Source organism: Phalaenopsis equestris, unplaced genomic scaffold (assembly GCF_001263595.1).
Source record: "Phalaenopsis equestris unplaced genomic scaffold, ASM126359v1 Scaffold000731, whole genome shotgun sequence".
Taxonomy (NCBI): Eukaryota; Viridiplantae; Streptophyta; class Magnoliopsida; order Asparagales; family Orchidaceae; genus Phalaenopsis; species Phalaenopsis equestris.
In genome coordinates, this window is record NW_018165171.1 from 83,390 (window position 1) to 110,669 (window position 27,280).

A 27,280-nucleotide genomic window follows, 5' to 3' on the forward strand; every position below is an offset into this window, starting at 1 on the left:
AACATGAACGATCAGAACTTTGTTCATGAACGATCAGAACTTTGTTCATGTTCAACTCGTTTGCTTAGCGATCGAATCAAACACGAGTTACTAAACGAGCCGAACACGAGCTGTTCGCGAACAACGAGCCACTTTGACAACCTTACATGCGATGATGACTTGTAGATTAAGCTTGGCTAGAGCAATAATATAATCAGACTAGGAAGTCGAACTCAATATAATCTGCATGTCTGTCAATAATAAGAGTTGCAAAGCAACACCCGACTTTCTTATCCTGAAAGAGTTAGATTACCATATTAAAATTACTTAAAGAAAAATATTTCTTGAAAAGATTTAGCCAATCATGACTGAAACCAATTAGCTACTAAGATATGAAATGAAAAATATGATAATATATTGAAAAACTTATATGATTACAACTTGAAGGAACACCAGAACTAACCCTTTTTATTTTACAAACGAAGAAAAGACTCTGAATTTTTTATGCATTCTCAATACAACTTGAAAGCCTTTTATAGGTCTCAAACACAAGACCAAGGACCCTTTTGCCCTTGAAGGAATTAACCAACATCATATTTTTTTTTAGCAACTTGGGTACCCTTACATGATTAAATTATTGGTAAGAGGACCCATCACAAACTTATAATAAGAATACATTATTGGTGGGGGTCCCATCACAAACTTACAATAAAGGAATTATGTCTTCCTTATATAACACAAGACAAATTGTTACATTTACATTATTGGTGAAGGTTCCCACCTTAAACTTATAATAAGGGAATTGTGTCTCCATCCATGACTCTGATATTAAAGAGTTGCCACATTAATACTCTTACTATACATATATTGTTATTATTATTTTTATTACTACTATATTATTATTATTATTATTATTATTATTGAGTTTGTTGAAAAAACACAACCATTATTTTATATTTAAAAAATATTAATTTATAATTCTTTTATAACAATTTTTTTTTGTCTAATATATGTTTCAAGCAATTCATTAAATGCCCCTCAACTGTAATTTCTTTAAATACATTAAAAATTGAAATTATTTTTTCAGATTATTATCATGACTAAAAAACAATTACAAAATAAATTCCATATAATTTTTCTGAAAAAATATTCCATAAAAAAATTTATTAAATAAGAAGCACAGAAGGAACCTGATTTTTGTGAAAATGGGAGTTGGTTACTTCGTCGTTGAGATAGAGAGAGAGAGAGGATAGAGAGAGAGAGGAGAGAGAGGAGAGAGAGGAGAGAGAAGAGAGAGAGAGAGAGAGAGAGAGAGGGAGAGAGGGAGAGAGGGAGAGAGGGAGAGAGAGAGAGAGAGAGAGAGAGAGAGAGAGAGAGAGGGAGAGAGGGAGAGAGGGAGAGAGGGAGAGAGGGAGAGGGATATTGGTGTGCATGACAGGAGGGTGAGGGGTAGAAGGTATTGATAATTTGGTGGAGGTGTAAAAGACAAATCTTTTTTGCGTTTAGTATTAAACGCAAAAGGCTCATGTATTTTAATGAAAATGGAAGCAACTCTTTCATTTAATTTTAAGCTAAACTCCCCGTTGCATTTAATATTAAAATGCAAAAAATGTTACTTCTTTTCTTATGTTGCTTATAGGGCTATCAAAACGGTTTGCTGTTCGCGAATAGCTAGTGTTCGGCATGTTAAGTAGCTTGTGTTTGATTCGTTCGCCAAGCAAATGAGCCAAGCATGAACAATTTTTTTATGCTCGATATATAAACGATCTGAACTTGAACAAAATTTTTTTTCGACTGATTTTGACTCAAAATAATTATATATATATATATATTTAATATTAATTTCAAGTAATTTAATTGACTATACGTCAATTAAAAGTGCTAATTAAAATTAGAATAAAAATATGTTAAATTCTGTTTAAATGATTATTTTAATATAATTAATAAGATTTAAATCTTCTCATACCCTTAACATTCTACTGTTGTGTGATTACATTGTCAAAATTGCTGATTGCTCGTGAATAGTTCGTGTTCGACTCGATAAACAAGTGAGCCACACACAAACAAATTTTTTGAGCTCGATCTATGAACGAGCCGAACATGAACAATGATGTTTTTTAACAAGTCGAGTCTGGACTCGCTCAAGCTAGGCTCTTTTACACCGCTAATGGCTGCATGCCTGACTAGAGTTGTCAAAATAATTTTTGGTTCGCGAACAATTCGTGTTCAGCTCGCTAAACAAACGAGCAGAACACACAAAATTTTTGTGTTCAAAGCACAAACGAACCGAATACAAACAACCATATTTTTTAACAAGCTGAACACGAGTGAGTTAGTCCAGGCTTGCTCGCATTCGACTCCTTTATACCCTTAGTTGCTTCATAAGTTGTCCCTAATACCTATAATGGTCAGTAAGCTCTCTTTTTAAACTTGGTCCTATAAATATTAACCAGTTCTTATGACAAATACTGTCAATACTTTGATTCTTTTTTAACTTGGCCAATTAATTATTTGATTAGATACAATTTATTTAAAATGTGCCAAACACCACTTTAGATTTGATAAATCATATTTATGTTAAATTAAAAAAAAAAGGATTTTACCAAAACACCCCCTAAAACTTCATAAATAACAAATAAAAAACCCAAACATCAAATATTTCAAAATAACCACCTTAAACTTGTACGCTTGGTCGTAGCAGCCACCTGAGCCACCTGAGCACCCTGTTCCATTTCACTCTTCGCCTCGTCTCCTTCCCTCACTCGGCCGGAGTCGTTCGCCTCGGCCTTCTTCCAGCCATAGCTCTCCAGATCCATCGCAGCAGGCTCCCTATCCATTGCCCCATTCCCTCATCTCCTTCCTCCTCCTCGCGCACCTCTCTCCGGTTTCCGCCCTACCTCTCCGTTTTTTCTTTTTTCCTTTTCATTGATCTATATATCCCTTCTCAAAGCCATCTTTCGTTTGAGCATTCTGTTTTCCTGCAGGCCTGTGCTCGTATGCGCTTGCTCTGAGTTCTCTGCTTGCTGAAGATCCTGTTGATGCTTGGCATTCACTTCATGTGGCTAGAATGAGATGTGTACAAAGTTGAAGATCATCCCATTCCGCAGCAAGTTTTTTAAAATATTTGGTTTTTTTTCTTAAATTTTTTTTACACTATCGAGTTATAGTTAGTTCAACTTTTGTTCATTAACCTAGTTTGATTTTACATGAATTTTGCCAGGTTTATTTGGAGAGGGTTTTTGAGAAAGCCAGAAATAGATGTTTTTTGCCAATGAGTTAAAACCACAAAAGGTACTAAGTTGGCATCATTGACATTGTAATTTCTTTTTTGTTTGTGTAATTGAGTAGGAATATATATATAGAGTTTTGACAACTTTTGGTGAGGGATTGGAGTCTACATCGAATTACTCATAATTTTTGGCTTCCATAAAAAAGGGTTAGCTATTATTGATAGTTTAATCACTTGTGCACTTCTTCAGCTTCAGTTTGATCATTATTTCAATTAAACCCTTATGCTGCGTTAGTAGACAAGAATAAAAACTTGTTTTTTCTAATATTTTTCCCTTATTTGTGTAGTTAGTGGAACAGAAAACACTACAAGTTACAGACGTTGGCTTCAATTTGGTTGAGATCATACAAAGTGAAAGCCTCAAGTTGCAGACTCATTTTTTGAGTTATGAAGATGAGGAAGATAACATTAACTAAATATAGGTGGTCGACAACTGATGTGCCTATTTTTCTTATTATCATCTTTTTTTAGTTGTATTGACTTTATATACAGATAACTTATGTTCTTATAGTTTCCTGGTTACAGTATTTTATTTTTAAACAGAAGTGATATATTCCATCTTATTCTCTTTTTGATCTGTCATAAGCTGCTGCTGCTGCGTCATTTGGTAGCACTGTATTTTCAAGCATGTCATTCTCATATTTGGTGATTCGATAGGATCAACTGGTTCCCGAACGAAATTAAAAGAATCAGTTACTCCTGTCCTGACCATTTCATTCTTGAAGGTCTGCTTTGTCCCTGAAGTTGTGTCTGCTCAAACTACTGATTTGCGTAGAAAAACATGACCATCAGATGAGAAGTAGCATTCAAATCAAATACATGGACATAAGAGTTTTATAGTTGGGATTGCAAGACCTTCCTCTACCATGAGATTTTGCTTTCCAAATTAGTTTTCTCTATTAATTTGATGACTTGGATAAGGGCAATCATTTTTTTTTATATGCTTAATGTATATTATATTGTTAGGGACTTTTTGTGACTATGAACGCAATATTTTGAAGTCCGCACGGTGCAGACTCCAATAATCCAGTGCCATTTATAAAGTGATGGGACTGAGTTTTCACAAATTTAAAAAATATGAATAACACTATTCTTTCACATAATTAAGCCCGAAAACCACCCGGTGGTACTCTGGTGTTATTATAGTGATATTTTGGTGGTATTTTGATGGTATTCTGGTGATATTTTGATGATATTATCATGATATTCTGACGGTATTATTGTGGTATTATGATGATATTTTGGTGGTATTCTGATGATATTCTGTTATGCCAGCAAAATATCATCAGAATCTCCAGAAAGACACCCAGTGCTATTTTGGTGATATTATAGTCGTTATTTGATGGTATTCTAGTGATATTTTGGTCGTAATTTTGTGTTATTCTGACGGTATTATGATGATACTTTGGTGATATTATTGTGATATTCTGGTGATATTCTGTGGTATTTTGTTAGCATTATGGTGATCTTTTGCTGGTATTCTTGTAGTATTTTGGTGATATTCTAGTAGTATTCGGGTATATCAGCAGAATATCACAAGAATAACACCAAAATATTATCATAATATATTAGAATATCATAAGAATACCACAATAATACCACAAAAATATCATTATATTACAACCAGAATGCCACAATAATTCTAATGAAATACTACCATAATATCATTATAATACAACTAAAATATCACCAAAATATTATCATAATATTATCATAATATCACTAGAACAACACCATAATATCACCAAACTATCATAATAATAAAACTAAAATATCACATAATATCACCAGAGTGCCACTATAATACCACTGGAATATCACCATAATACCACTAGAATATCACTCTAATATCACGAGAATATGATAATAATACAACAAGAATATCAATAAAATAATATAACAAAAATATCATAAGAATATCACCGTAATAACATCAAAATACTACAAAAATACTAATAAAATATGATCAAAACACCGTAAGAACAAGACCATAACAATTTTTTTCATATTGTTTGAATTCGTAAAAAATTCTGTCTCCGCACTATCTTCGCACTCCTTGCTCGGTTGGCGGATATAAGCTTGTTTGTTGTTTGACCCCAAATTAAAATCATTTGATCATCAGTCTAACGAGGTTGCTGACTGGATTAGGCCGCCGGCGAAGAGAAAGTGAGAGAGCAATAAAAAAAAAAATCATTTGATCATTAGCCTAACCGGGTGGCTGACTGGTAGATTTGGCCGCCAGCGGGGAGAGAGAGTGAGAGTGAGAGAGAGAGAGAGAGCATGGAGTCTTCATCGTCGGTGAGGAGGAGGCCGAGGAAATGCAGCGGAGAGGATTGCGCCGACTCTCTTCGGAGGTCATGGTATCGCCTCCGTCTTTCTGTAAGGTACCCCATGAGGGCTCCGACGTGGGATGCCATCGTGCTAACGGCGGGACAAACCACCCCAGGTGCCCCCAACCGACCCCATCGGCCCAACGGCGGCAAGCCCCGAGCAGGCCGCCCTATACGAATGGCAGCTTTTGCGGGCCAGGCGCATCGGTCGCATCGCCGACTCCACCGTCACGCTCGTCGTCCCCGATCCCCACGGCGCCCGCATAGGCTCCGGGGCCGCCACTCTCCACGCCATTTCTGTCCTCGCTCGTTATCTGGTCCGTGTTGGTCTCATTTCCCCCCAGGTAATGCCGCCTTTAACTCTGTCTTAGAGAAATTGGTTTTCTGTATTTTTAATTTTGGTAATTTGGTTAAAAGGAAAGAAAGGCTGTAGTATTCGTTTTGACGGTGTATAAAGTGGATGGTTAAATTGCAAACAGAATTTTGCAAATCAGAGTTTACACCTAAATTTCTTGGAGTATTTCTTTTGATATATTAAACTTTGAATATTTTGAATGTAATTAATGAGTATTGCAAGTAGATTAACTCGTTTGTCTACCTAATTGAATTTCATGCAGAAGAAAGAATTAGATGATCGGAATTAGTTTGAGAAGGCTGGTTTGGTCTTTGCCCTCAAAGCAAAATATGTTCCTACATGTGCAGATTGGTTGTTACCTTTGATCCTAAGGTCCATGTTTCTGGTTCTTTTCCTCCAATCCTATTCATGGAGGCCATGATTGGATTTTTGCTCCAGTCTCAATCAAAATTCTTTGGTCTTGAGATTTTGACGAATTTTATAATGCTTATGTTTAATGATATTATTATTCAATTTAAAGGGGCATGCAAACGAAATTTGGTCGAATCTCATAATTGCAAAAACTTTTTCGAGATGGTTAATCTTTAACAGAAGTTGAAAAATTTCTCTGGGAACTATTCTTGGAACTAAGATGGTTTTTCTTTAGTATAGGGTATGTGATTGGTTTTGAGGGTATGTAGGTCAATATAGACACAATATATCTAGAGATTGAGAAATGGGAAGAATTTTTAGAGCTATTAAATGCATCAATAAAAAAATCTCCATCTTTTTGTTGTATAGCCAAATACTAGGATGGAAGAATTCAAAAATACATTTCTGCCAAGTACATGGCAGACCTACTTTAAATAAGTATAAATTCACATGGCAATTCGACTTAGCCTAAAGGATGATTTGACCAAGTCAACTCTGTAATGTCACAGTAAATTTCGTACAGATGATTTAATCAAGTCAAGTGTCAATCAACTACTCATCCATCCTAGTGGCAAATAGCTTTTCATCAACCTAAGTGGACATATTGATACTCATCAATTTGGTATGTGTCAAATATCTTCACTTCAACTTAGTAATGACGAACAATAGCTCGTTATTTTGACATTTGTCGACTTATATGCTTCAATTTGGAAGACAACTTCATTGTCTATGCTCCTTGTTAAGCAATGGATTGCAGTACATGACCATTACATTTTGTTTTCTTTTATAAAACATAAATATAGCTAATTACAGAAGGCAAACATTAGTCATAAATTAGTAACAATATAATGTTCTAAAAATAGAAAAGAATAAAAATCGAAGATACTAAAATTAGGAATTTCAAAAGATTTGACAAATTACTTATTTTATGTTTTTCCATATATTTTGGATATTTATCGTATTTTTAATGTGGTCACACACCTGGTAAAAGGTTTTTTCTTCGTTATCCATACTTGAATCTAATATATTAGCTTTTTTGTTTTTAAATTATTACCTTTTCCTAAAAGCATTGCTTGACCACCCGTGCTTATGTTATAGATTTTAGTTTGTACACTTTTTGCGTAGGTGTTAAATAACAAGGACAACATAACAACTTCAACAAATGAATTAACCACCTATGCCAATGAAGCTCAGGCAATTGTAAACTTCTTCGCAAAATGGCATATTCTATTACTTCATGCTGGGGGCGACTCTAAAAGGCTTCCATGGGCAAATCCAATGGGCAAAGTTTTCTTGCCGCTTCCATACTTAGCAGCAGATAATCCCGATGGTCCTGTTCCACTGCTTTTTGACCACATACTGGCGATTTCTTCTAGAGCAAGGCAAGCTCTTAAAAATGAAGGTCATTTTACACATTATCCTTATTTACATCAACGTTGTGTCACTATTGCATTAGGATAATCTTTTGTTGATAACAAATCTGAAATCATATTGCATACTGTTTATTTTCTCCTGAAAGCAGCATTATTTTTTTGTTTGCTTCATGTGTTGAAAATGAAATCATACTCGAGCACACTTGGATCTTACATTGTAGATCATCATTTCAATAACAAGAAAATCATCTTTTTGACCAAGTTTTCATTGAACAGATCAGCATAGACTGTTCAAAGTTTTTCATTCAACATATTTTGATTGAGACTTTATGATTTGGAGAACCTTGCTTTCAATATTCATGGTTCTGAGTTGTCATTTTGTTTGTTTGTTGATTGGCTCATTTTGTAGCATCGAGCTAACGCACTTTAGCTTGCTTGGTGGATATTGTTGTTGTGAAGTTGTCACTTTTCCATAGGATAAAAAATTACTCATATTTTGACTTTGCTAATTTCGTCCTTGGGTACTCTCTTGAATCACTAATTTCGGTTTGACTGCATTAATTGAATAATCAAATGATGATAGAATGCATGAACACAAATCAAGACCTAATTTGTTGGCTTTTTACTTTATTCTGATTTATTACTTGGTAGGTAATATCAATATAAGTGCCCGCGATATATCTATTCAGGGCTTTTCTCTGTGAAAGGCCATGTTTGACAACTTGACCCAAGGCCGGCTCCTACTAAGTTACTGCTTGACATTCCCAAGGTGAAAAGAATCATCTTCCATTGGAATATGTAATAATTTACTCAAGCATGCCGACTTGCTTGACGAATATTATAGATACACTCTGATCCATTAAGAAATGTGTGGCCCTTCAGTTGATCTGACTCCCCGACCAAGCTTTATTAAGGCAATCAATCTCTTGTGTTTCTTAGTCCTTTTTATATGTGTATTTTTCATTTGGTAGCTTTGCTTGTGCTGTTTGAGACTCCAAACCTTAAACTATAAGTAGGGAATCTCGGGGAGATCCAAAGATTTAGTTCTTCATCTCTTCTCTTCTTTACTCTGTTATACACTTGGCCATTCACTAGTGGGTTTTGCTTCCTATTTCTTGCTTTTTTTTCTCATTTACTCTTAGTTACAAGGTTCTGATGTGGCTCATGAATAGTTTGTGATTTAACACCCTTTTAGTTGTAGTGAGTGTGGTTGCATGCCTCAAACTAGAAATGACATTCAAAAATTTGCTAAAGGACCCAACAGATTTAGTTGGAAAAGTAGTCCCAAGAGAAGATGTTTATATGGACAAACGATACTTCGTAACCGTGAGATAGTTGATTAAAGTGGAGGAGAGATTAGAAGAGATAATAGGCAATGAACTTAAAAGATTAATCCAAAAATCCTTGGGCCAATAAACAAGAGTGACATTGTGAATGCACTTGATAAAGGATTTGACTAACTTGGCGGTTAGGAGAAGAAATTTCAAAGAAAGAATATTGCTATCCTTAGAAGAATCCTATTATTTTGATTTAAAAAACAGTAGTTTATCTTTTTGTCCATGAGACTTGAGGGGTGGGTAAAAACGAGTCCCCAATTCATGATTGCCTTCTCTAGAAAAGTTGTTGAGACTAGGCCTCCCCCAAGCTTCAAGATTCCTCATCTTGACGATTATAGAGGTTGAACTGCCCAATTGACTACGTTGCTTACGTCAAGTTGTTGGTGTCACTTCGCAACATTAATGACACATTGAAGTGTTGACTATTTTTTGCAACCTTCAAAGAGTTGGCTCGTAGGTCTTTTTTTTTGCTCACCAATTGGAACCATCGTTTCCATCATGTAATTTAAGTAGATGTCCAGTCAATTGGACAGTGCCCAATTGTCATAGAACAACTTGTAAGCATTGTTGAGATTGCATCAGAAATATTTTGAGCACCTCAAGAATGTTATATTTGGGTTTCAGAGAGAAATGTTCGAGATTAGCAATTGGATCCGGTTCTTGCGCAAGCCATACTAATTGAGGGACTTTGATAGGGACCATTCAAACAATGCACTTGATCTACTAAAGTCAGGTACATTAGTTAAGTTGATTAAAATTTCCAATGCTCATATAAATGCTGAAGAATTTAGTAATAAGTTCAGAACTCCCTTAAAAAACCATAGGGAGCAAGATCAAGTAAAAAAATTGATCCAAAACCATCATGAGTCAACCCATTTTAAGGTGCTACAATTAGGCTTGACTTGCATGCAACCCATCTGACAACCCTACGAACCCCCCACAAATCCATCAATATTTGCTCTAACCAACTGATCAGGTAGCCAATCAAACACCGCCATACAAACACACTATCTCGAGTTACCCCACTGCGGGTATCAATGACCGAGTCGATCAAATTCATTCAGAATAAAGAATATCTATGGCAATTAGGCTTTATGAAGGAGTGACCTCACCCAAAATATATGACCAAAGACTATGAATTCCATAAGGATCATGAGCATGATACGGATAACTATCATTACCTCCACTGTTTGGTAGAAGAGCTTATTCAAGAAAGAAAGGTGAAGGAATTCAAATTAGCGGACCCAACAGAAGGCCAGGAAAGGAGCTGGTTGAAGAAGGGACAAACTCATTCATGCTTGCTCTATCCATAACGTAGGAACCGTACTTGCCATCTTAGCAGATCCATAGAAGCTGCTCATCAATCTAGTTTCAAAGCAACCAAGATCAAAAGATGTGAACTTGACAACAATTATGTGGTCACATGCAATGTATGTCATACCAATTATATTCTCTGAATTTCATAGCCCAGTCGACAAAAACCCTATAATGATTCAATCATAGTAACAACCTTGATTTCAAACTTTAAATTGGAAGCATGTTGATTGATACAAGAAGCTTAGTTTTTTATTTTGAAGAGTGATTTTTCAAATACTGCTGATTGAAAGAACCTCCCTATCGGACAAATTAAGCACCCTATGTGGGTTTCTGGATTAAAAAAAAGACATCGAACAAGTAATAACCCTATCGATCACCTAGTAAGATCTTCAATTCTTGATGATGGAAGACTTTGTATAGTCATTGCTTTGATGATTTATAATGCAATATTCGAGTGTCCTCAGCTTAACAATTTTCGGGTAATTGTCTCTACATATGATATAGCGGTGAGATTCCCCAACAAAGGAGAATTGGTCATGACTCATGACGACTTAAATCAGTTGAGTAATTATTACCTCAAAACTATAGGTAGAAGCTAAGAGAAGGCAACAAATGTGGAAGTATAAATTGGAAATAGCTCGTAAACTCCGAAAAAGATTTAAGACATACCTCACTAGAGAAAACCCCCATCACAGTTTTCTAATTAGTTCAACTTTTGATGTTGAATATAGAGATAAATTACCGGCTACATTTTTTTAAGCCACTGGCTACATCAAGGAAGCATATAGGGTGTCTGCATCGGAAAAATGCCATGTGTCATTTTGGAAGTTTGTTATAATCAATTAAATGTGGATCAGAGTGTTAGATGGATCAAACAAAGAATCAACCGCAGCAACAACCTTGGTTGTCCTGTCACATAAAGAAGTACAAAAGTCGCTCAATCAAGATTAAGGGTGCCAAATCCAGATTCAATCTCTGTTGTGATAATAATACATAAGTAGAATTGAAAGTAATGGATAGGTGTTGATTTTATGAATATGAATTTAGCATATCCCAAGGATAATTATTCATTATAAAAAATTCAATGCTCTAGTTGATTCCACAACCAGTTATTTATCATGAACTTTTTAGATGCTTTCTCAGATTATCATCAATTTTGTATGCATTCCATAGATGTCTAGAAGGCGACTTTTATCACAAGTGATTTATTATACTACTTCAATGTCATGCTCTTTGAATTTAAGAATGCTGGGGTGACTTACTAGAGGATTATGGGACATATTTTAATGAACAAAATGGTAGAAATATAAATATTTGCATGGTTGACTTGCTGGTTAAAAGTAAAAGCTCACAATAATATCTTGAGGATCTCAATGAAACATGAGGATGAACCCAAAAAAGTGTATCTTCTGAGCCAGTCTGAAAATTTTTTAAAATTCTTGTTGACTTTTGAAAGCCTAAAAATAAATCTCGAGGTAGAAGCTATAATGAAGATGCCAACATCGAAAAAAATCAAAGAATTATAAAAGTTCGGCGATTGGATAGCTGAATTGTGCCGATTTATCTCGAAGTCAGGTGAAAAGAAACGCTCATCATTCTTCATGACCTTAAGAAGTAGTAAAAAATTTAAGTGAAGTTGCTATTAATCTTGCCCTTGATGCTACTAAGCTTACGATTTGGTGGAGCTTGCTCTTGTATATAGGAGTTGAAGATAAGGTCGGAAGCTTTGTACTTATCCGAAATGAGGAGAGTAAGAAATGTATTGTCGCGAACAAAGTAATTTGTGAAGTTGAATTAAGATACTCCATACTGTAGAAACTTGCTTTTGCTCTTATCATCATAACAAGTAGGTTTTGTTTTTATTTCCAATCTCATCTTATTCAATTTGCTATGGATCATCCCTTGAAATTGTTACTAGCCAAACCGAGCATTTATGACAACTTTTGAAATGGTCGATACAACTCAACAAGTTTCAAATAGCGGGTGCACCCTAAACGACAATCAAATCTCGAGAAGTGCTAACGAAAAATGACTTATTATGAAATTGTATGGAAACGAGGCTTCGAGCAATGGAGTAAGGGCGGGCATGGTTTCCCTGATGAATTCCATTAATATATGATTTTTGTTCACCAACAACTAAGTCGGGTACAAAGTTTTGATTGTTAGACTATGATTTGCTGCAGGCATATTTGCCAAGAGTCCACATATATTCTTAGATGTGTAACAGGTTTTTAACCAAAGAATGAATTTTATGAGTTGAAAGAAAACTCTTTGAGTAGATATCTTTTAAAGGCCAAGTGAAAGATAAGTTTGAGAATTTTCAAATGGAACAAATTCCCAAAGAGATCAAGTTGCAAATCTAATTTTCGAAGGAGGAAGCTTGGATGAGAATTCAATGCTTAATCTTGCTTGGCCCATTATAGATGATGAATATGTAATGGAGGTTGACGTGCCATTAGAACCAAGTTGGATGAATCCATTTTTTTAATATTTGAAGACAAGAGCAATACTGACAGAAGTTGAGGATCTGTGTTGATTTAGAATTGGAGCAAGTTTGTATTTGCTTATTGGAAATGACCTTTGTAGAAGAGCAACGACTTCATTCTACCTCTGATGTTTTCAACAGAATGAAATTCTTCGCTTGTTGGAAGAGATGCATACAAGAGAATGTCTGAATGTGGTCGGTATTCTAAGGATGAACCCTTAACCAATTGTATTCTTAAATAAGGATATTTTTTGGCCAAGCAGAAAAATTTTCCAAACACTGTGTCCCTTGACAGAAGTTTGCATCTATGTAGCTTCAACATTGGCACAAATTACAATATATCATGAGCCCCTAGCCCTTCATCATCTTGGGAATGGACCTCCTTGACTTATTTCTGCCCACTAAGGGGTAACAAAAAATCATTGCTCTATTGATCAACTATTTCACCAAAGGAATAGAATCCAAAGTGCTCGTAAAGTTGATGAAAAAAGCATTGCATAAATTTATCTGATATGAGATCATCAGTAAACATGGAGTGTTGCACAGGACCTCAACTCAGACAATTTGCTAGATAATTAGGCCAAATTCGATGGATCTGCGTCAAGTTTGCCGCTGTGCATCATCCTAAAATGAATCGAGGGGTTGAAGTGACAACGTACACATTCTCAATTTGTTATGAAATAATATTAAAGATGCTAAAGAAAAATAGATTGACGGCTTGCTATGCATGCAATAGGTTCTCAGGATGAAACCATCATTGATCGTAAAGCAGACACCTTTCTTGTTATCACATAGAAAACATCTTTCTTGTAACACATAAAACAAAGGCACTTTTATTTGAACATACTCTACAGAGTGCGCCGCCTATAAAGTTGACTCAATTGCTTGACTATCCCTAAAGGGCAAGCGTATATCAACTTTGGATGGATCCTATATAGTTCAAGAATAAGTCGGGCCGAAAGCATATTGCTTACAGATACACTCTAGATTTAAAGTCACCAGTAGATGAAGTGAAGACAACTTGAAAAATTTCTTTGCATAAAAAGTATTTATTATGTTTTTTTTACCCTTTTTAGCTTGATTGTAGAAAACTATGAATTGAAAATCAAGTTCAGCTCACATCCTTGGAGCGAGTTCTTGAAACACATTTGGGAGACTTGCCTTATTTGGAACACACAAAATTTGTTCGAGTTAACAACATTTATTTCATGAGTTTTTGCTAAAAAAAATTGATCTTATTCTAAAGGAGTTAGCGTTAGTGAATATTTTCTTTATTAGAACATGATCTAAGGAAGGAATGAGTCAATGAACATATGAAGTGAAAATCATGAGATCTCGACCTGAGTAAATTTGAAAAGTCAAGAGTGACTATTCCATGAAGGAGAGCTACAACCTTCAGATGAAGAATAAGTGGGGCCTAATCTTTTTCAATTAGACACTATTTAAGGAAATAAACTATCTTGTTAAGGGAGGAAACAAAAAACTTAGATAATCAATTCACTGAGTTGAATTACTATATCTGGACACTTGGAGAACCTGTTATGGGATTAAGATAAATGCGGAACGCCGATTCGAGAGATTCAAAATAAAATAAATGAATAGAAGCACACAAACAAGTAATTCCAGAAAAATATGCAAAAACACCATGATTTCATATGGCAAAATTCGAAAATAGGAAAAACCGCGGAAACATACCACACTAAGAAATTCAATATGAAATAATGAGATGTTGTACAAATTACAAAATTTAGCTTCTCTACCCTCTTGAAACTCACAAACATTCATTTTCTTTCTCTTTTGCATAAGAGATCTCATATAAATCCAACACCAACTGGCAACACTACTTCACACTATTCACATTCATCTATCAAAGTGAAGAAACACAAAAATTAAAGTCTCGAATTGCAAAAATTCGTTCTAGGAGCATAGGCGCCACCCTCGTGCATCGAGTTTCCTGGCTTTATATTCCAGAATGTTGGAAGCGAGTCTTCTGGGCACGTAAGCGCCCTTGCTGGCGATGGGTTTTTGCCTATGAACCTTTGGCTAGTAGCCTCACTGGTGTTGTGCATCTGTTCTGACATTTGGCCGCCCGCTGCCACTTACAAGGACAACCTCTTGGTGTTCCTTGTCAACTCGGTTACACACATAACAATCTCTCACTTGAAGTCTGATTTGCAACCACCTCTCCAAAATTGCATCATCTTCATAGTTGTGTATAACAATGCGGCTCACTTATGGTTTCAACCTTCTTTGAATTACAATTGAAGCCAAAAATAGCTTTAGTTGCTCAATTATAACCATCTTAGTGAACATATCGACAGGATTCTAGCTGTATGTATATTCTCTAAAGATAACTGACCATCTTCTAGGAGAGAACAAATAAAGTGATACCTGAACTGAATGTGTTTCGTCTTGGCATGAAAAATGACGTTCTTAACTAGATGAATAGCAATCATACTACCACTATAAAACTTTTCAACCTCTTACTCTCCCAATTATGCTATAAAGCTTTGCAACAATTAGATGATTAGCTCTGGCCAGATGATCACACAATATATCTTGATTTAATTCGCCCACTCTTTTTGTTCCTTTCATCATTTTCTCAATATTATCATTCACTAGAGTTGATTTTACTACTGATTATTGTGCTTGATAATATATTAAAAACAGCAATTTATTATTTTGTTAATTTTCCTACTTGTATTTGTTAGTAAACACGTTAATATGTCAATCTATATACATAAATATTTAATTTGTAGCAATCGTATTTCTTGGGAATGCCATGACACCCTGAACACGCCCAGGTTTATATCCATGCTTTATAAGTCATCCAATGTGTTCAAGGATGTTATTTGATAGAATCAATTTGGAGTTGTATTTTGTAATGATGATTCAGAAAACCTTTTTTCCGTTGGCTTACCTAAATTTTCCGGGCCTCTACTTAGATTTAAGGAACAATATCAACTTCTTGAGCAAATTATTTTGCCATATTGCTTATACATGTTTAAAAGTTCAAAGGAGCTGCTTGTATATTGACTTGTTATTGCAGTTTATCCTAATTGGTACGTTTGTAGAATCAATAGCCAGTATTTCTGCATATCTTTTTTCTGACACTTGTTAAGACTTATTTCTTGAATCAAAACACACTTGTATGGAATTTCATTTCCTTGATCATGTTCCTGTAGGGGGAATTTTGATAATGACGGGAGATGTTCTACCTATTTTTGATGCTTCAACCATAGTTCTCCCAGATGACGCATCATGCATCATCACAGTTCCGATCACCTTAGATATAGCATCCAATCATGGGGTTGTTGTTGCATCCAAAAATAGAGTTTTGGATGAGAACTATTCCCTTTGTATGGTTGACAATCTTTTGCAAAAGCCATCGATGGAAGAACTAATAGAAAGTCAGGCTATTCTACATGACGGGCGAACGTTGCTTGATACTGGAATAATAGCCGTAAGGGGTAAAGCATGGGTTGAGCTTGCTATGTTTGCATATTCTTGGTGTCACGTTATGATCCAGGAACTATTGGAGAGCAGAAATGAGGTAAAGCTATCTCGCTCACAATCCATATGTAATAACTTTTAGCTTCTGCTCTTTTGCTTGGCTGATATTTCAATTTGATGTCATACTTGTTCAAAGTTATCTGTTATGGAATTCTCATGAACTTGGTGGTTCAGATGAGTTTGTATGAAGATCTAGCTGCCGCTTGGGTACCTGCAAAACATGAATGGTTGAAGCGAAGGCCCTTAGGCAAAGAACTGGTAAATGCATTAGGCGGACGAAGGATTTTTAGTTGTTGTGCTTGTAAGTCCCATCTTCATGCAGAACTCTTTTTTTGATGCAGCTCAATTCATGGTTAGAATTTGTTAATACAAGTGATACGATCCATAGTATGAATACATGCAAAAAAAAAAATTGAAGTTTCACATATCACTAAGCAATAATTCATCGACTTTCTTTAAAGGCATACATGTGATACTGAAATTATAAACCAAATGACAATGGCATAATAAAAAAAATTTAAAAAAGAACTGTGAATAATCAGAAACATGTAAAACTAGTGAACAGTTAAATGTAGCTTCCACAAATTAAAATTTTAAACTAAATCAAAGCATTAATTAAGTCAATATCAAATTACCTTGATGAAACAGAATGAAGAGCCCAAATTTCCAAGTAAGGAAAAGGTAGTTCTTAAAATATATGACGCCTTACCTTTAGTTGAGTTGTTACACTTGTACTCTACTCAAAGGAAATACACATCCAACTAACATTTAGAAGAATTCAATTGTGAGAGAAACTTTATTAAATGTAAAGTTTTTGATCATCTACCTCACTAACTGTTTATACCCATGTATTTTCTTAGTCGATTTTGATAAAGTGATTGCAGATTTTGTATAGCCTTGAATAAGAAGCTTGTAAATACTGTAGGCTCTAAAAATTTCCACCAGCACTTCTAAGAGAGTTTGTTTATTATATGTCAACTTTTTAAATATTTAGGATAGATTTTAGACGATACACTACCTAGATATTTTATTCTCAAATTGTGAGAAGAATAAGATATGATAACTTTTGATTAAGGTTAGTTGTTTAACGTTAAATAATTAGCTTATAGTTGTAACAATTTACTTTTTTTTCTTTTGAAAAGAAAAAAGCTTTAAGCTCTTGCATTAATGTGGGGAATGATGTAAACCCTCTCAAGATCTCATGGTTGTGTCGTGATTAGTTGTTATACATTCCGATCTATTTAATTATAGAAGTTAGCTGACTTAAACCAGACACTAATGATTTTAGCAATAGCCATGAGGCACATCATCTAAGGGGATGTCGCAGAAGCTATCTCCCATGATCTCGTAATTGCTGGATCGGAGTGGGATGGTACTTCGTTCCGTGAAGGACCAAACAATGAGATTCTCTAACTTATTTGCTATCGCAAGCTCTTTTTATATTATTTTAATTACAATTAGGGTTAGTTTATTTGAGAACTATTTATAGGATATTTACTTGTTTTGGGGAATTTTTACTTTTGTTTATGTTATTGGGAGACTTTTCTCTTTGCTTTCTCATATATGGAGAACTACAACCTATTTATATAATATTAATGACTGGTGTTTCAACCGTAAATTTTGTAGCTGAAATTTTCAATCGTTAATGCTTCATCGACGGAACATTCAACTATTAATCAATTTGAAAATTGTTGCGGGAAAAAAAAATTGGGTCGTTAACTAATAAAATTTTATACACTTGCAACCACAAAATGAAAGTAGCAGCAGTCATACTAATGAATGAGACTGAATGATATCATAACAAATATAGCAACAAATATTAATAAATAATTCTGTATAATAGTGTCTGCAGAATATATAAACAAAATATAAATAAAATTCTACACGAAAAAAGTTAATCTTGCTGTTGTTGCTCCTCAACCAAAGTTCGCTTGCCACTGCGACATGTTTGGTGTTGCAGATGCACAATTACCACCTCGAACCTCTCGAATTGGCATCGTTGGCTTGCTCTTTCGCCTTCATCCAGTACTCCATTACACGTATCTCAACAACGAAGGTGGTCTGCAACTCCTCGGTCAATGCGGCCACACGCTTGGAGATTTCATCATCAACCGATGATGACCTCTGGCTGGAACTAGAGTGCAGCGCCTCAACGATAAATGCTTATGTGTTGAGGTCATAGATCCTCCCATTTTTTCTCCCTCCAGTTGCTTCCCTCTAGATCTTGAAGTCATAATGGTTAGATTGACCACCTAAGCAAAAACTCCTGCTCGGCTCTGACTCTAGGACTCCTTTAGGCACATATACTCATCCTATTGAAGATTATAAAAGGGTAATTAACATTGAAATTAAATTATAAATAAATTCCACAAATAAACAAAAATTACTCCAACATACGTGTACATGGCAAGATCTATCATCACCCACTGTTGGTCCATCTGATGTTGATGTGTGCGGGAATGCAATTCAATAACTGTGGGCTCTCGTCAAAGTTAATGTCTGTTAACATATAAAAAGGTTTGGAAAAAAGTAACTATCGAATTTAATTTAATACAGGGAATAAATCTTACCATCCTCCTATGCTCAATATGTGGGACAGAGCTTTCAGTGTGTAAGGAGGCACCCATGACCCCACAGTCCAAGAACCAATTTTGTTGTGTTTTCCTCCCCTTCTTGATGTAGCTAGGAATGGACCACACTCTAGATAACTTTGCCCATAAATCCTTTTTTGTGGATAACAATGAACATCTCTCAAGCAATTTTGGCTTCAGGTCTCGAAGTTTTTCTGGATTTGCTAATGATATTAAGCATGCTGCTGGAAGTCCTTTTGTAAATTAAATATCAAACAATGTTAGTTATTATAAAAAAAGTAACTTAAGTTTATAAAAGGAATTCAAACTTATTTAAATTTATCTTATAAATGTAATTCAAACTTATTTAAATTTATCTCAAACTCCTTGAACCACATATATCGAACCTAAATCAGTATCTTCATCCACGACAAATTTGCAACATCATATCAATTCTTAATGATCTCTATGATTTAATGGACAAGCTGCCTAGATGGATAAAACTTACAAAAAACAATAATATTACTAATTTAATATAATAACAAATAATTTCAATTATTATAAGTTAAGTTATCTATGAATCGTCATCAAGCTCAATGTATATTTGCAAGTCATCGTCCTGCCACCACCTTAACAAGCCTGGCAAGCTTGGCAAGCTTGGCAAGCAATAAGCTTGACAAGCACCATTGTGGTGGTCACAATAGTGATCCTCACAATCGTGGTAATCATCACAATGATGCTCGTCTGGACAGTGGGCCTTGAAGTTACCTCTCTTCCTTTGGAAGAAGCTGTCATCTGAAGCCATATGTAACTAGAAGAAATAAATTGATCAGAATAATTATAAACAGGAAATAATAAAAGTAAGCAGGAAACAACTGAAGTAAAATAAAAAAAATAACATAAGTAAATTTTCAAAATGACAGAAGTAAAACAAAAAATATCTGAACTAAAGCTGGAAACAACAAAAGTAAATGCCGAAAACACTTGAATAGACAGTGCAAAAGATAAAACCTTTAAGTACTTATTTTATTCTGATTCATCGGTTAAGAGAGTGAATGTTGGACTTAAAATTTATCTCCTCTATATCTTAATTGAACTCATCCACATCATAACTAACTATTTCATATGAACTAGTAACATCCACTAAAGTATTCCCTTAATAAAATAAAGAGAAATGAAAAAATCTAAAATTTTCTGCTATTAAAGTGTAGGTTTACTTATAGTATGGACCTCAATGGACGCTCTTGGTCTATTCTTGATGACCACTGCCCAATCAAGTTTGTCTTACTCTATTGGAGTATTTAAGGTAATATATTTGTTTGGTTTTACGTGTTTAAATAAATTAATCAAATTTGACATATTTTTTGTTTATTTTAACTTCAATTATGTTATATGGCTTTATTGACATGATTAAACTCGTTACAATTGAATATAAATACATTGCGCTCAATAGAGTCCGAATATTACAAAACCACTATTTCTTGAAGAATCCCGTAATAATCTCCCATTATTGAAATGAGTTTTTTTTCAACAACCTAGAATTTGTATTCTTTTTTTCGGTTCAGTAACTCGTGTGAAATCTATACCTATTCACATCAAATATTGGTCACGTAATCACGCTCAGTTAATTGTCTCTTGCTATACAATCAAATTTGGCTTATCCTCTGAGATTTTAACTTCACTTATGCTATATGATTTTATTATTTTTCTCCACAAAAAATATGATCAAATCAATCATATAGTTGAATATAAATATATTGCGCTCAATACACAACAACAACAACAACAACAACAACAACAACAAAGCCTTAATCCCACTACGTGGGGTCGGCTACATGAATCCTTTTTCTCCATTGCGTCCTATTTAGTGTCATTTTTTCATTTAGTTCTAGTAAATTAAGATCATTTTTAATACAATAAGCCCAAGTCTTCCTAGGTCTACCTCTGCCTTTCTTAACACAAGTTAAATTTAAAACATCTACTCTCCTAATCGGATCATCAGATGGTCGACGTTTAATATGACCAAATCATCTAAGACCGACTTTCTCTAATTTTGTCTGTCACAGGAGCTACACCAACCCTATCACGAATATATTCATTCCGCATTTTGTCTCTAAGTGTAAAGCCACTCATCCACCTAATCATTCTCATCTCGGCAACACTTAACTTATTATTATGCTTCTCTTTTAAAGGCCAACATTCAACGCCATGGAGCATTGCAGGTCACCACTGTCTTATAAAATTTTACTTTCAATCTAAGATGTACTTTTCTATCACACAAAAGGCCTGATGCATTCCTCCACTTCAACCAACCAATTTGAATTCTACTATTAACATCCCTATCTATATCTATCTATATCACACCATCGCTTTGACAACGGACCCAAGATATCTAAATCGTTCACACCTTTTAATATATTGCGCTCAATAGAGCCCGGATATTGTAGTTGCACTATTTCTTGAAAAATTTCATAATAGTCTCACTTTCGGAGTGGTGTTTTTTTTAACACACTAAAATTATCTTCTTTTATTCGAACTAGGGAGTCATGTAAAATATGTACTCATTCACATTAATTATCGGCCTCGAATCACGTTGTGATTAGACCCTTAAGCAAGATCTATTAAGCCCTCATTCATAGCTCCATTGTTCCAATTATGAACATATTACAAAAGTTAGCATGCATATATAATTTGAGCATTGAACTTACATATTACTGAATTATCGAGTTAGTTGAATTTACATATAATTTTAAACCATGTTAGAAATTTTATTTCAATTTTCTTACTAATAGTATTTCTAGTCCTTAATGTTTGAGGAACTCATAAATAACCTAGTCACATAAGTAAAATTTAAACCAGTAGGTCAATATAACACTTTTATTACTAACACTAATAACCAATAATTATTAATTAATACATGCCTTACTAAAGAAATAATTGAATATATACAGTCGCTACTCGAAGCTCCTTCTCATTGAGGTAATGTGAACTGTATTTACCTGATATTTTGCTTGATTTATAAAATACTGAATTAACTGATTGTGAAGGCTTATTAACTACATTTTCCTCTATTGTTTATTGTTGCTCGAAGTAATATGAGCAAAAAATAATTATTTTCTACAAGTATGCCTACATATTGAGTCTTTAGGACATGCTTATTTTTTATGATTATTTTTTTTTTTTAAATATGTGCAATAACTATAATTATTTAGTACGACATGGTAATGATTCTTTATAAATTTTAGTACGACATGGTAATGATTCTTTATAAATTATATAATTAGATTTTTGGAGAACTCAATTCTCAAATATGTATATTCGTTGGTGTTGTACTAGGCTTCCCATTATAACCTAATAAGGTAGATGTATTGACAGATGCTCAATCGAGTCAAAAAAGTCAAAATAAAATATTCGCTCAAATTTGCACTATATCACTGTAATACTCATTTCAAATTATCTCAATGCATCTACTTCGAAATAATTTGCATATAATCATTTGAGGAATGTACTAATTTTAATTAATGGATTAATCATTTGACTTGATAAAATTTTAAATATTGTAGGTAGCAAGCACTACAAAAGTATGGCAATTGTGACATTTATGTCAAATATCTTACCGACTCTTAAGTTGAAAGAGCGTATAAAATAGGGAACTTCATAAACTACAACCATTCATAAATTTTTCTCGGTAACTTAAAGTATGATAATACTTGGCTTTATCTGTTTATCCGTTATTTCTCTTAAAATTTTAACCTCTTTTCTTACAATACTCTTTTATGTCAAATCAGACATTAATGTTATTCTTGATTTGACTTTTAACATCCATTTCAGTGCGGAACATATTGTCAAAATTTTTTTCTCAATGTGCATGATATTAAAATCACGTCTAATCAAATTAGTCATCTAGCATTACTGATCCAAAAAATACTTCATTTTGTCAAGTTATGAGTAATACTAAAATCAGGAAGGTGATGCAAATATAGTTCTTGAGAATCATAATCCTTGGAATTGCAGTAATCATCTGCCATAAATCATCCCATTTATCCTTGGCGGAGATCTTAATTCCTCAACTATGTTTTTTGAAGAATACATTGTTATTTTTTCTGAATGAATGATCAGTAGTAAGAATATTCGTTTACAAGCAAAACATAAATTTTTCCTTCCATATTTTAAGTCAATATCTTGAAACTTCATACAATAAGGATAAACTAATTCTCTCATAGTGCTCCATTTCATAGCATTTCATATATAAGAAAATCACTTATATTCAGATAAGGGAGGCCTTCATTTGAAATTTTTATTTTCTATCATTTTCATAAGTGACCATGCTTGTCTCTCATAATAGTGAAGCTTATTAATCAAAGGTTGTAAATATACATCGATTTTTTCTTCCGGGCTTTGTGGATAAGATTTAATCAATATGAGAAATATAAAAGGCGTAGTTATGCAGATCTCATATGGTAAATTTACGACGTAACTTTTACTAGCCAACATGAGTAGGGTTAGGCAGCCAGAGTGTATGGTGTAAAACTGTATGCACACAAGTCTTAGACTACAAATTCCAGATAACTATGATAAAAAAGGAAGTCAAGCTTTTTTATTTGCCAGATAAGTCAATAAGCTAATTTCGCCTGATATGTTTTGATCTTAACTTATAGCAAAGCAACACACATAGATACGTACAATCTTTGAAGATGTAAAATGAGTGGTAAATAGAATAGACATTTGTATAAACTATATTCCTATTTCATGCTCTTCTGATTAAGTGGTTTGAATCATTCAACACTGCAAAATTATCATTGTATATCGATTGCTTGAGTAAAATAATACATGCAGACATTAATACAAATCTATATTGTTTGTTTTCAACCCTAACATTAACACTGATTTATTTGTTTTGTGTAGGTTCTCGGGTACTAAATTTTCTTTTGAGTTTGTCTCCTTCATTGATCTTGCAATCTAGTTAAAATATTCTTTGGGCATATTAAATTCTAATTTAATACTCAACATTCTAAGAACTACTAATAATTCAAAAATGTGTGGTATAATTTTTCATAATGATTGTTGTTCGACATTCAATAATTCATAGAACTTTTGAGCTTCGTTGTTCGGTTGCTTATCCTCAATTACTTGCTTACGAAACTAAATATTGGTTGCATCAAATACCATTTCTTCAAATCTAGTTGGATATTAATCACTTGGATGGGTAGAACTTAATGCAGTACCAATTTGATCATATTGAACACGTTTATACTCTTTATGTGCAGTCTAATACCAATATTTAATTTGAAATCTCCTATGATATAAATTCAACATGGCTTCATTTGGTGTTAGAAAGACTTGATTCATGTGCTTAGACAGAGGCTTTGAAACATACTCTTTGAAAGATAAGTAGGAGACTATGATGCCGCTTGCACGAAACTCTTAATACCATTCAATAACTCTTTAATGAGTCATGTGCTTTCTGGATATAATTTATTATGCGTCCACGATCTTAAATTTTGGATATTCACGCACTATAGATTTAAGGAAAAAGAAATTTAACACATTAGTTAAATTGGTTGTTTCACACAAAGGTAAGAATGTAAGATTTGAAGTTAGACATACTAGATAGGTAAATACTTAAGAAATACTCATCCCTCATATCACATGAAAAGTATCATCATTTTAATTTTTAAACCTTCCCATGAATAGCTAAGATAACATGTATGAAATAGTTGATCTGCATGCTGATACACCAAAATAATGTGTAGTTTTAAGTATATATTTTATATTTGTTTTTGGTGATATTGCATTTTAAAGAAGAGTATTTTCATGTTTTTGTTGCAGGTATATTAATTTAAGGTAATTGGAGGAAAAGTAGCAAAAAAGATGAAATTTGGAGTAGAAATAACGAATTTTGGAATTTTTGACGCAAGATACACCAACATTCAAAGAACTGGCGCAAGATGCGTCGGATTGGCCCCATATGCGCCAAAACCCAGAACAACGCGATTTTCAGCAAACTAGCGCAAGATGCGGCAGATTGGCGCCAGATGTGCCATTTAACAAAGAGCAGGCGCCCGCATCTGGCGCAAGATGCACCAAATTTGGCGCAAGATACATCAGAGACGACTTTTTGCGGATTAAAGCCGTTCAAGACAAATTTTGCGCGAATTTCAAAAGGGACACTTGTTCTAGACACTCTTTGGGGTGATTCAATGTACCTAGACACTTTGAAAGGTTCTTTTATGAAGAGATATGTCTCTTGGATCAATGAACATGTCTTTTAAATTCAAAAGAGTTGACTTTTGAATAGAATTTTAAGGAGAATTTTGAATTCTTTTTGGAGGGAGGTATCCTCTAATAAATGAAGAGGACTTCTAGAGTGTATGAGTGTGGCGTGTGAAGGGGGGCGAAAAGGTGATAGAGAAAGAGAGACAAGTCAAGGGCTTGGAGATTTTCTTCAAGGATTGTAAGAGGAGAGAAAATGTGAGAGATTTCTTCTTCATTACACTTCCAAGAGAGAATTGTGAGTGTTTGTTAAGAGAGAAAGACTTGAAGAGAACTTCTAGGGATTTGCTTGGGAAGGATTGTGAGATAAGTTATCTTTTCTTTTGTTTTGTAAACTTATTTTTATATATGAAATCCGTGTTTTATCGTATCATTCTCATGAATTCTGAGTAGTTTTCTTTATCTTTCTCCTTAATTTGAGATATAGTTTTGTGAAGAATTGATTTTGTTTTATATAGTTTTAAATGTCAATAATTTGTGATGATTTGAATTCCGATCTTCATTTACTTTTCGATTTGACCAATTGAAATGTTAAAATGTGTTGAGAAACATATTCCGAAAGAGCTATGATTTCTACAACATGGGGAGAATCACATTTGATTTCATGAGAGAGTATGTCATCCATGGAGTTGGGTGCAAATAAATAGGGAAATATGCTTTTTTAGATGCAAAATAGGAGATTTTAAGGTGATAGATTAAACTTTTCAATTTAGTCCAGTTGATTGGAAACTGATGCAAGATTGTTAGCCCTCAGGTGAGGGAGTAGTGGGAGCTCTGGAGGGACATCGATATCCTCCCAGCCTAACCACGAAATTAGGGACCAAACTCTGGATTAGTCAATATTTTTTATGTACTCGAAAGAGGGTAAATAATAGGAATGCTCCTATTTGACACAAAATAATTTTTATATATATTTTTAAATGATTTTAATTTCCTCACAATTCATATACTTATTGTAAATGAGAAGGATGCTTTGTTAAATTCAAACTTTCCGTCACAAAAACTGTTACTTTTCATTAGTTTACTTTTGAAAGTTTAGAATTTAGTTAAGTTAATTTTGTCTTTCAGTTGCATTTTAATAATTATTCACTCTAGTATTTAATATTCAAATTTCATACTTTACTTTTTGTAGTTAAAAATTGTAGTGTACATTATAATCTTAAGAATTTACTTATAAATATTTCCAATTTTTTTTGTGGGATCGATATTTAGGACTCCATTAGAGCCCTTTATTACCTGAGCGATACGTATACTTGCATTATTTTTATAAGAGATTTGACAGTTTAAAGATTTTTAAAAGATAAAACTATTTTCACTGAAATTATTTTTGTTGGGATTAATTTGAATATTTATTATTGTATCTGCCCTGTGTATTTTATAATATTGAAAAATATTTGTAAAATTAACATATTAAATTCACCCGCATCACATGCGGATTATATTTTAATTGTGACAGTCAATATTGTTCCCACTTTTGATTTGAACTAAAACTAATTTCACTTTAATATAAACTAAGCTTAAATAAACTAATATAAAGAAATTTCAATTAACCTAAATAAACTCACATGTATATATATATATTAAAATGCAAAATTCATTGATAAAAGGAGAGGATACAAAAGTTTTAGTGAGTGGGTACAAAGAGTCCACTCACAGGGATTACAATTGTATCCCCAAAAAATAATACAAAAAGAAATTCCTAATCATGGTCGGTGTAGTCTGTGGATGTACCGCTTCTCTTTTCCCTGGATCTAGGGAGGGAGTCTAGTAACATACTGAGATGTGGGCTACCGCCCAAAGCAATAATACAGTCATCCTGAGAATTACTGAGATCTGACATTTCTTTCTTCTTCTTCCTAGATTTGTAAATCTGCCATTCATCTGTCAGAGGTAGTAGGTGGATCTTCAATGAAGGTAAATTGCTGATCTGACTCAATCTGTAGCACACCTTGATCCTGACACTCCTCCATAACTTGAGTACCCTCTTCTCTCGCAATAGGTGATTCCAAGACACTTCGGCTAGCATCTGCTACAACAAAATTCATAGA

At 33.9% G+C, this 27,280-nt stretch overlaps 1 protein-coding gene across 4 annotated transcripts in view; it reads left to right on the top strand.

The window, feature by feature from the left end:
- The first annotated feature begins 3,199 nt into the window (after positions 1-3,199).
- LOC110030506 (bifunctional fucokinase/fucose pyrophosphorylase) overlaps positions 3,200-27,280 on the top strand; it is a 63,031-nt gene continuing 38,950 nt past the window's right edge. For 3 of the 4 annotated variants that reach the window (XM_020733244.1, XM_020733245.1, XM_020733246.1), the window contains exons 1-4: positions 3,200-3,270; positions 3,556-3,690; positions 16,062-16,429; positions 16,564-16,690. In XM_020733244.1, the coding sequence (XP_020588903.1) occupies positions 16,076-16,429; positions 16,564-16,690 (481 nt within the window). In that variant the 5' untranslated portion in view covers positions 3,200-3,270; positions 3,556-3,690; positions 16,062-16,075. Of the gene's footprint in view, positions 3,271-3,555; positions 3,691-5,740; positions 5,943-7,489; positions 7,767-16,061; positions 16,430-16,563; positions 16,691-27,280 lie in introns of those variants that run through there. The other variant, XM_020733247.1, reaches the window with a different exon arrangement.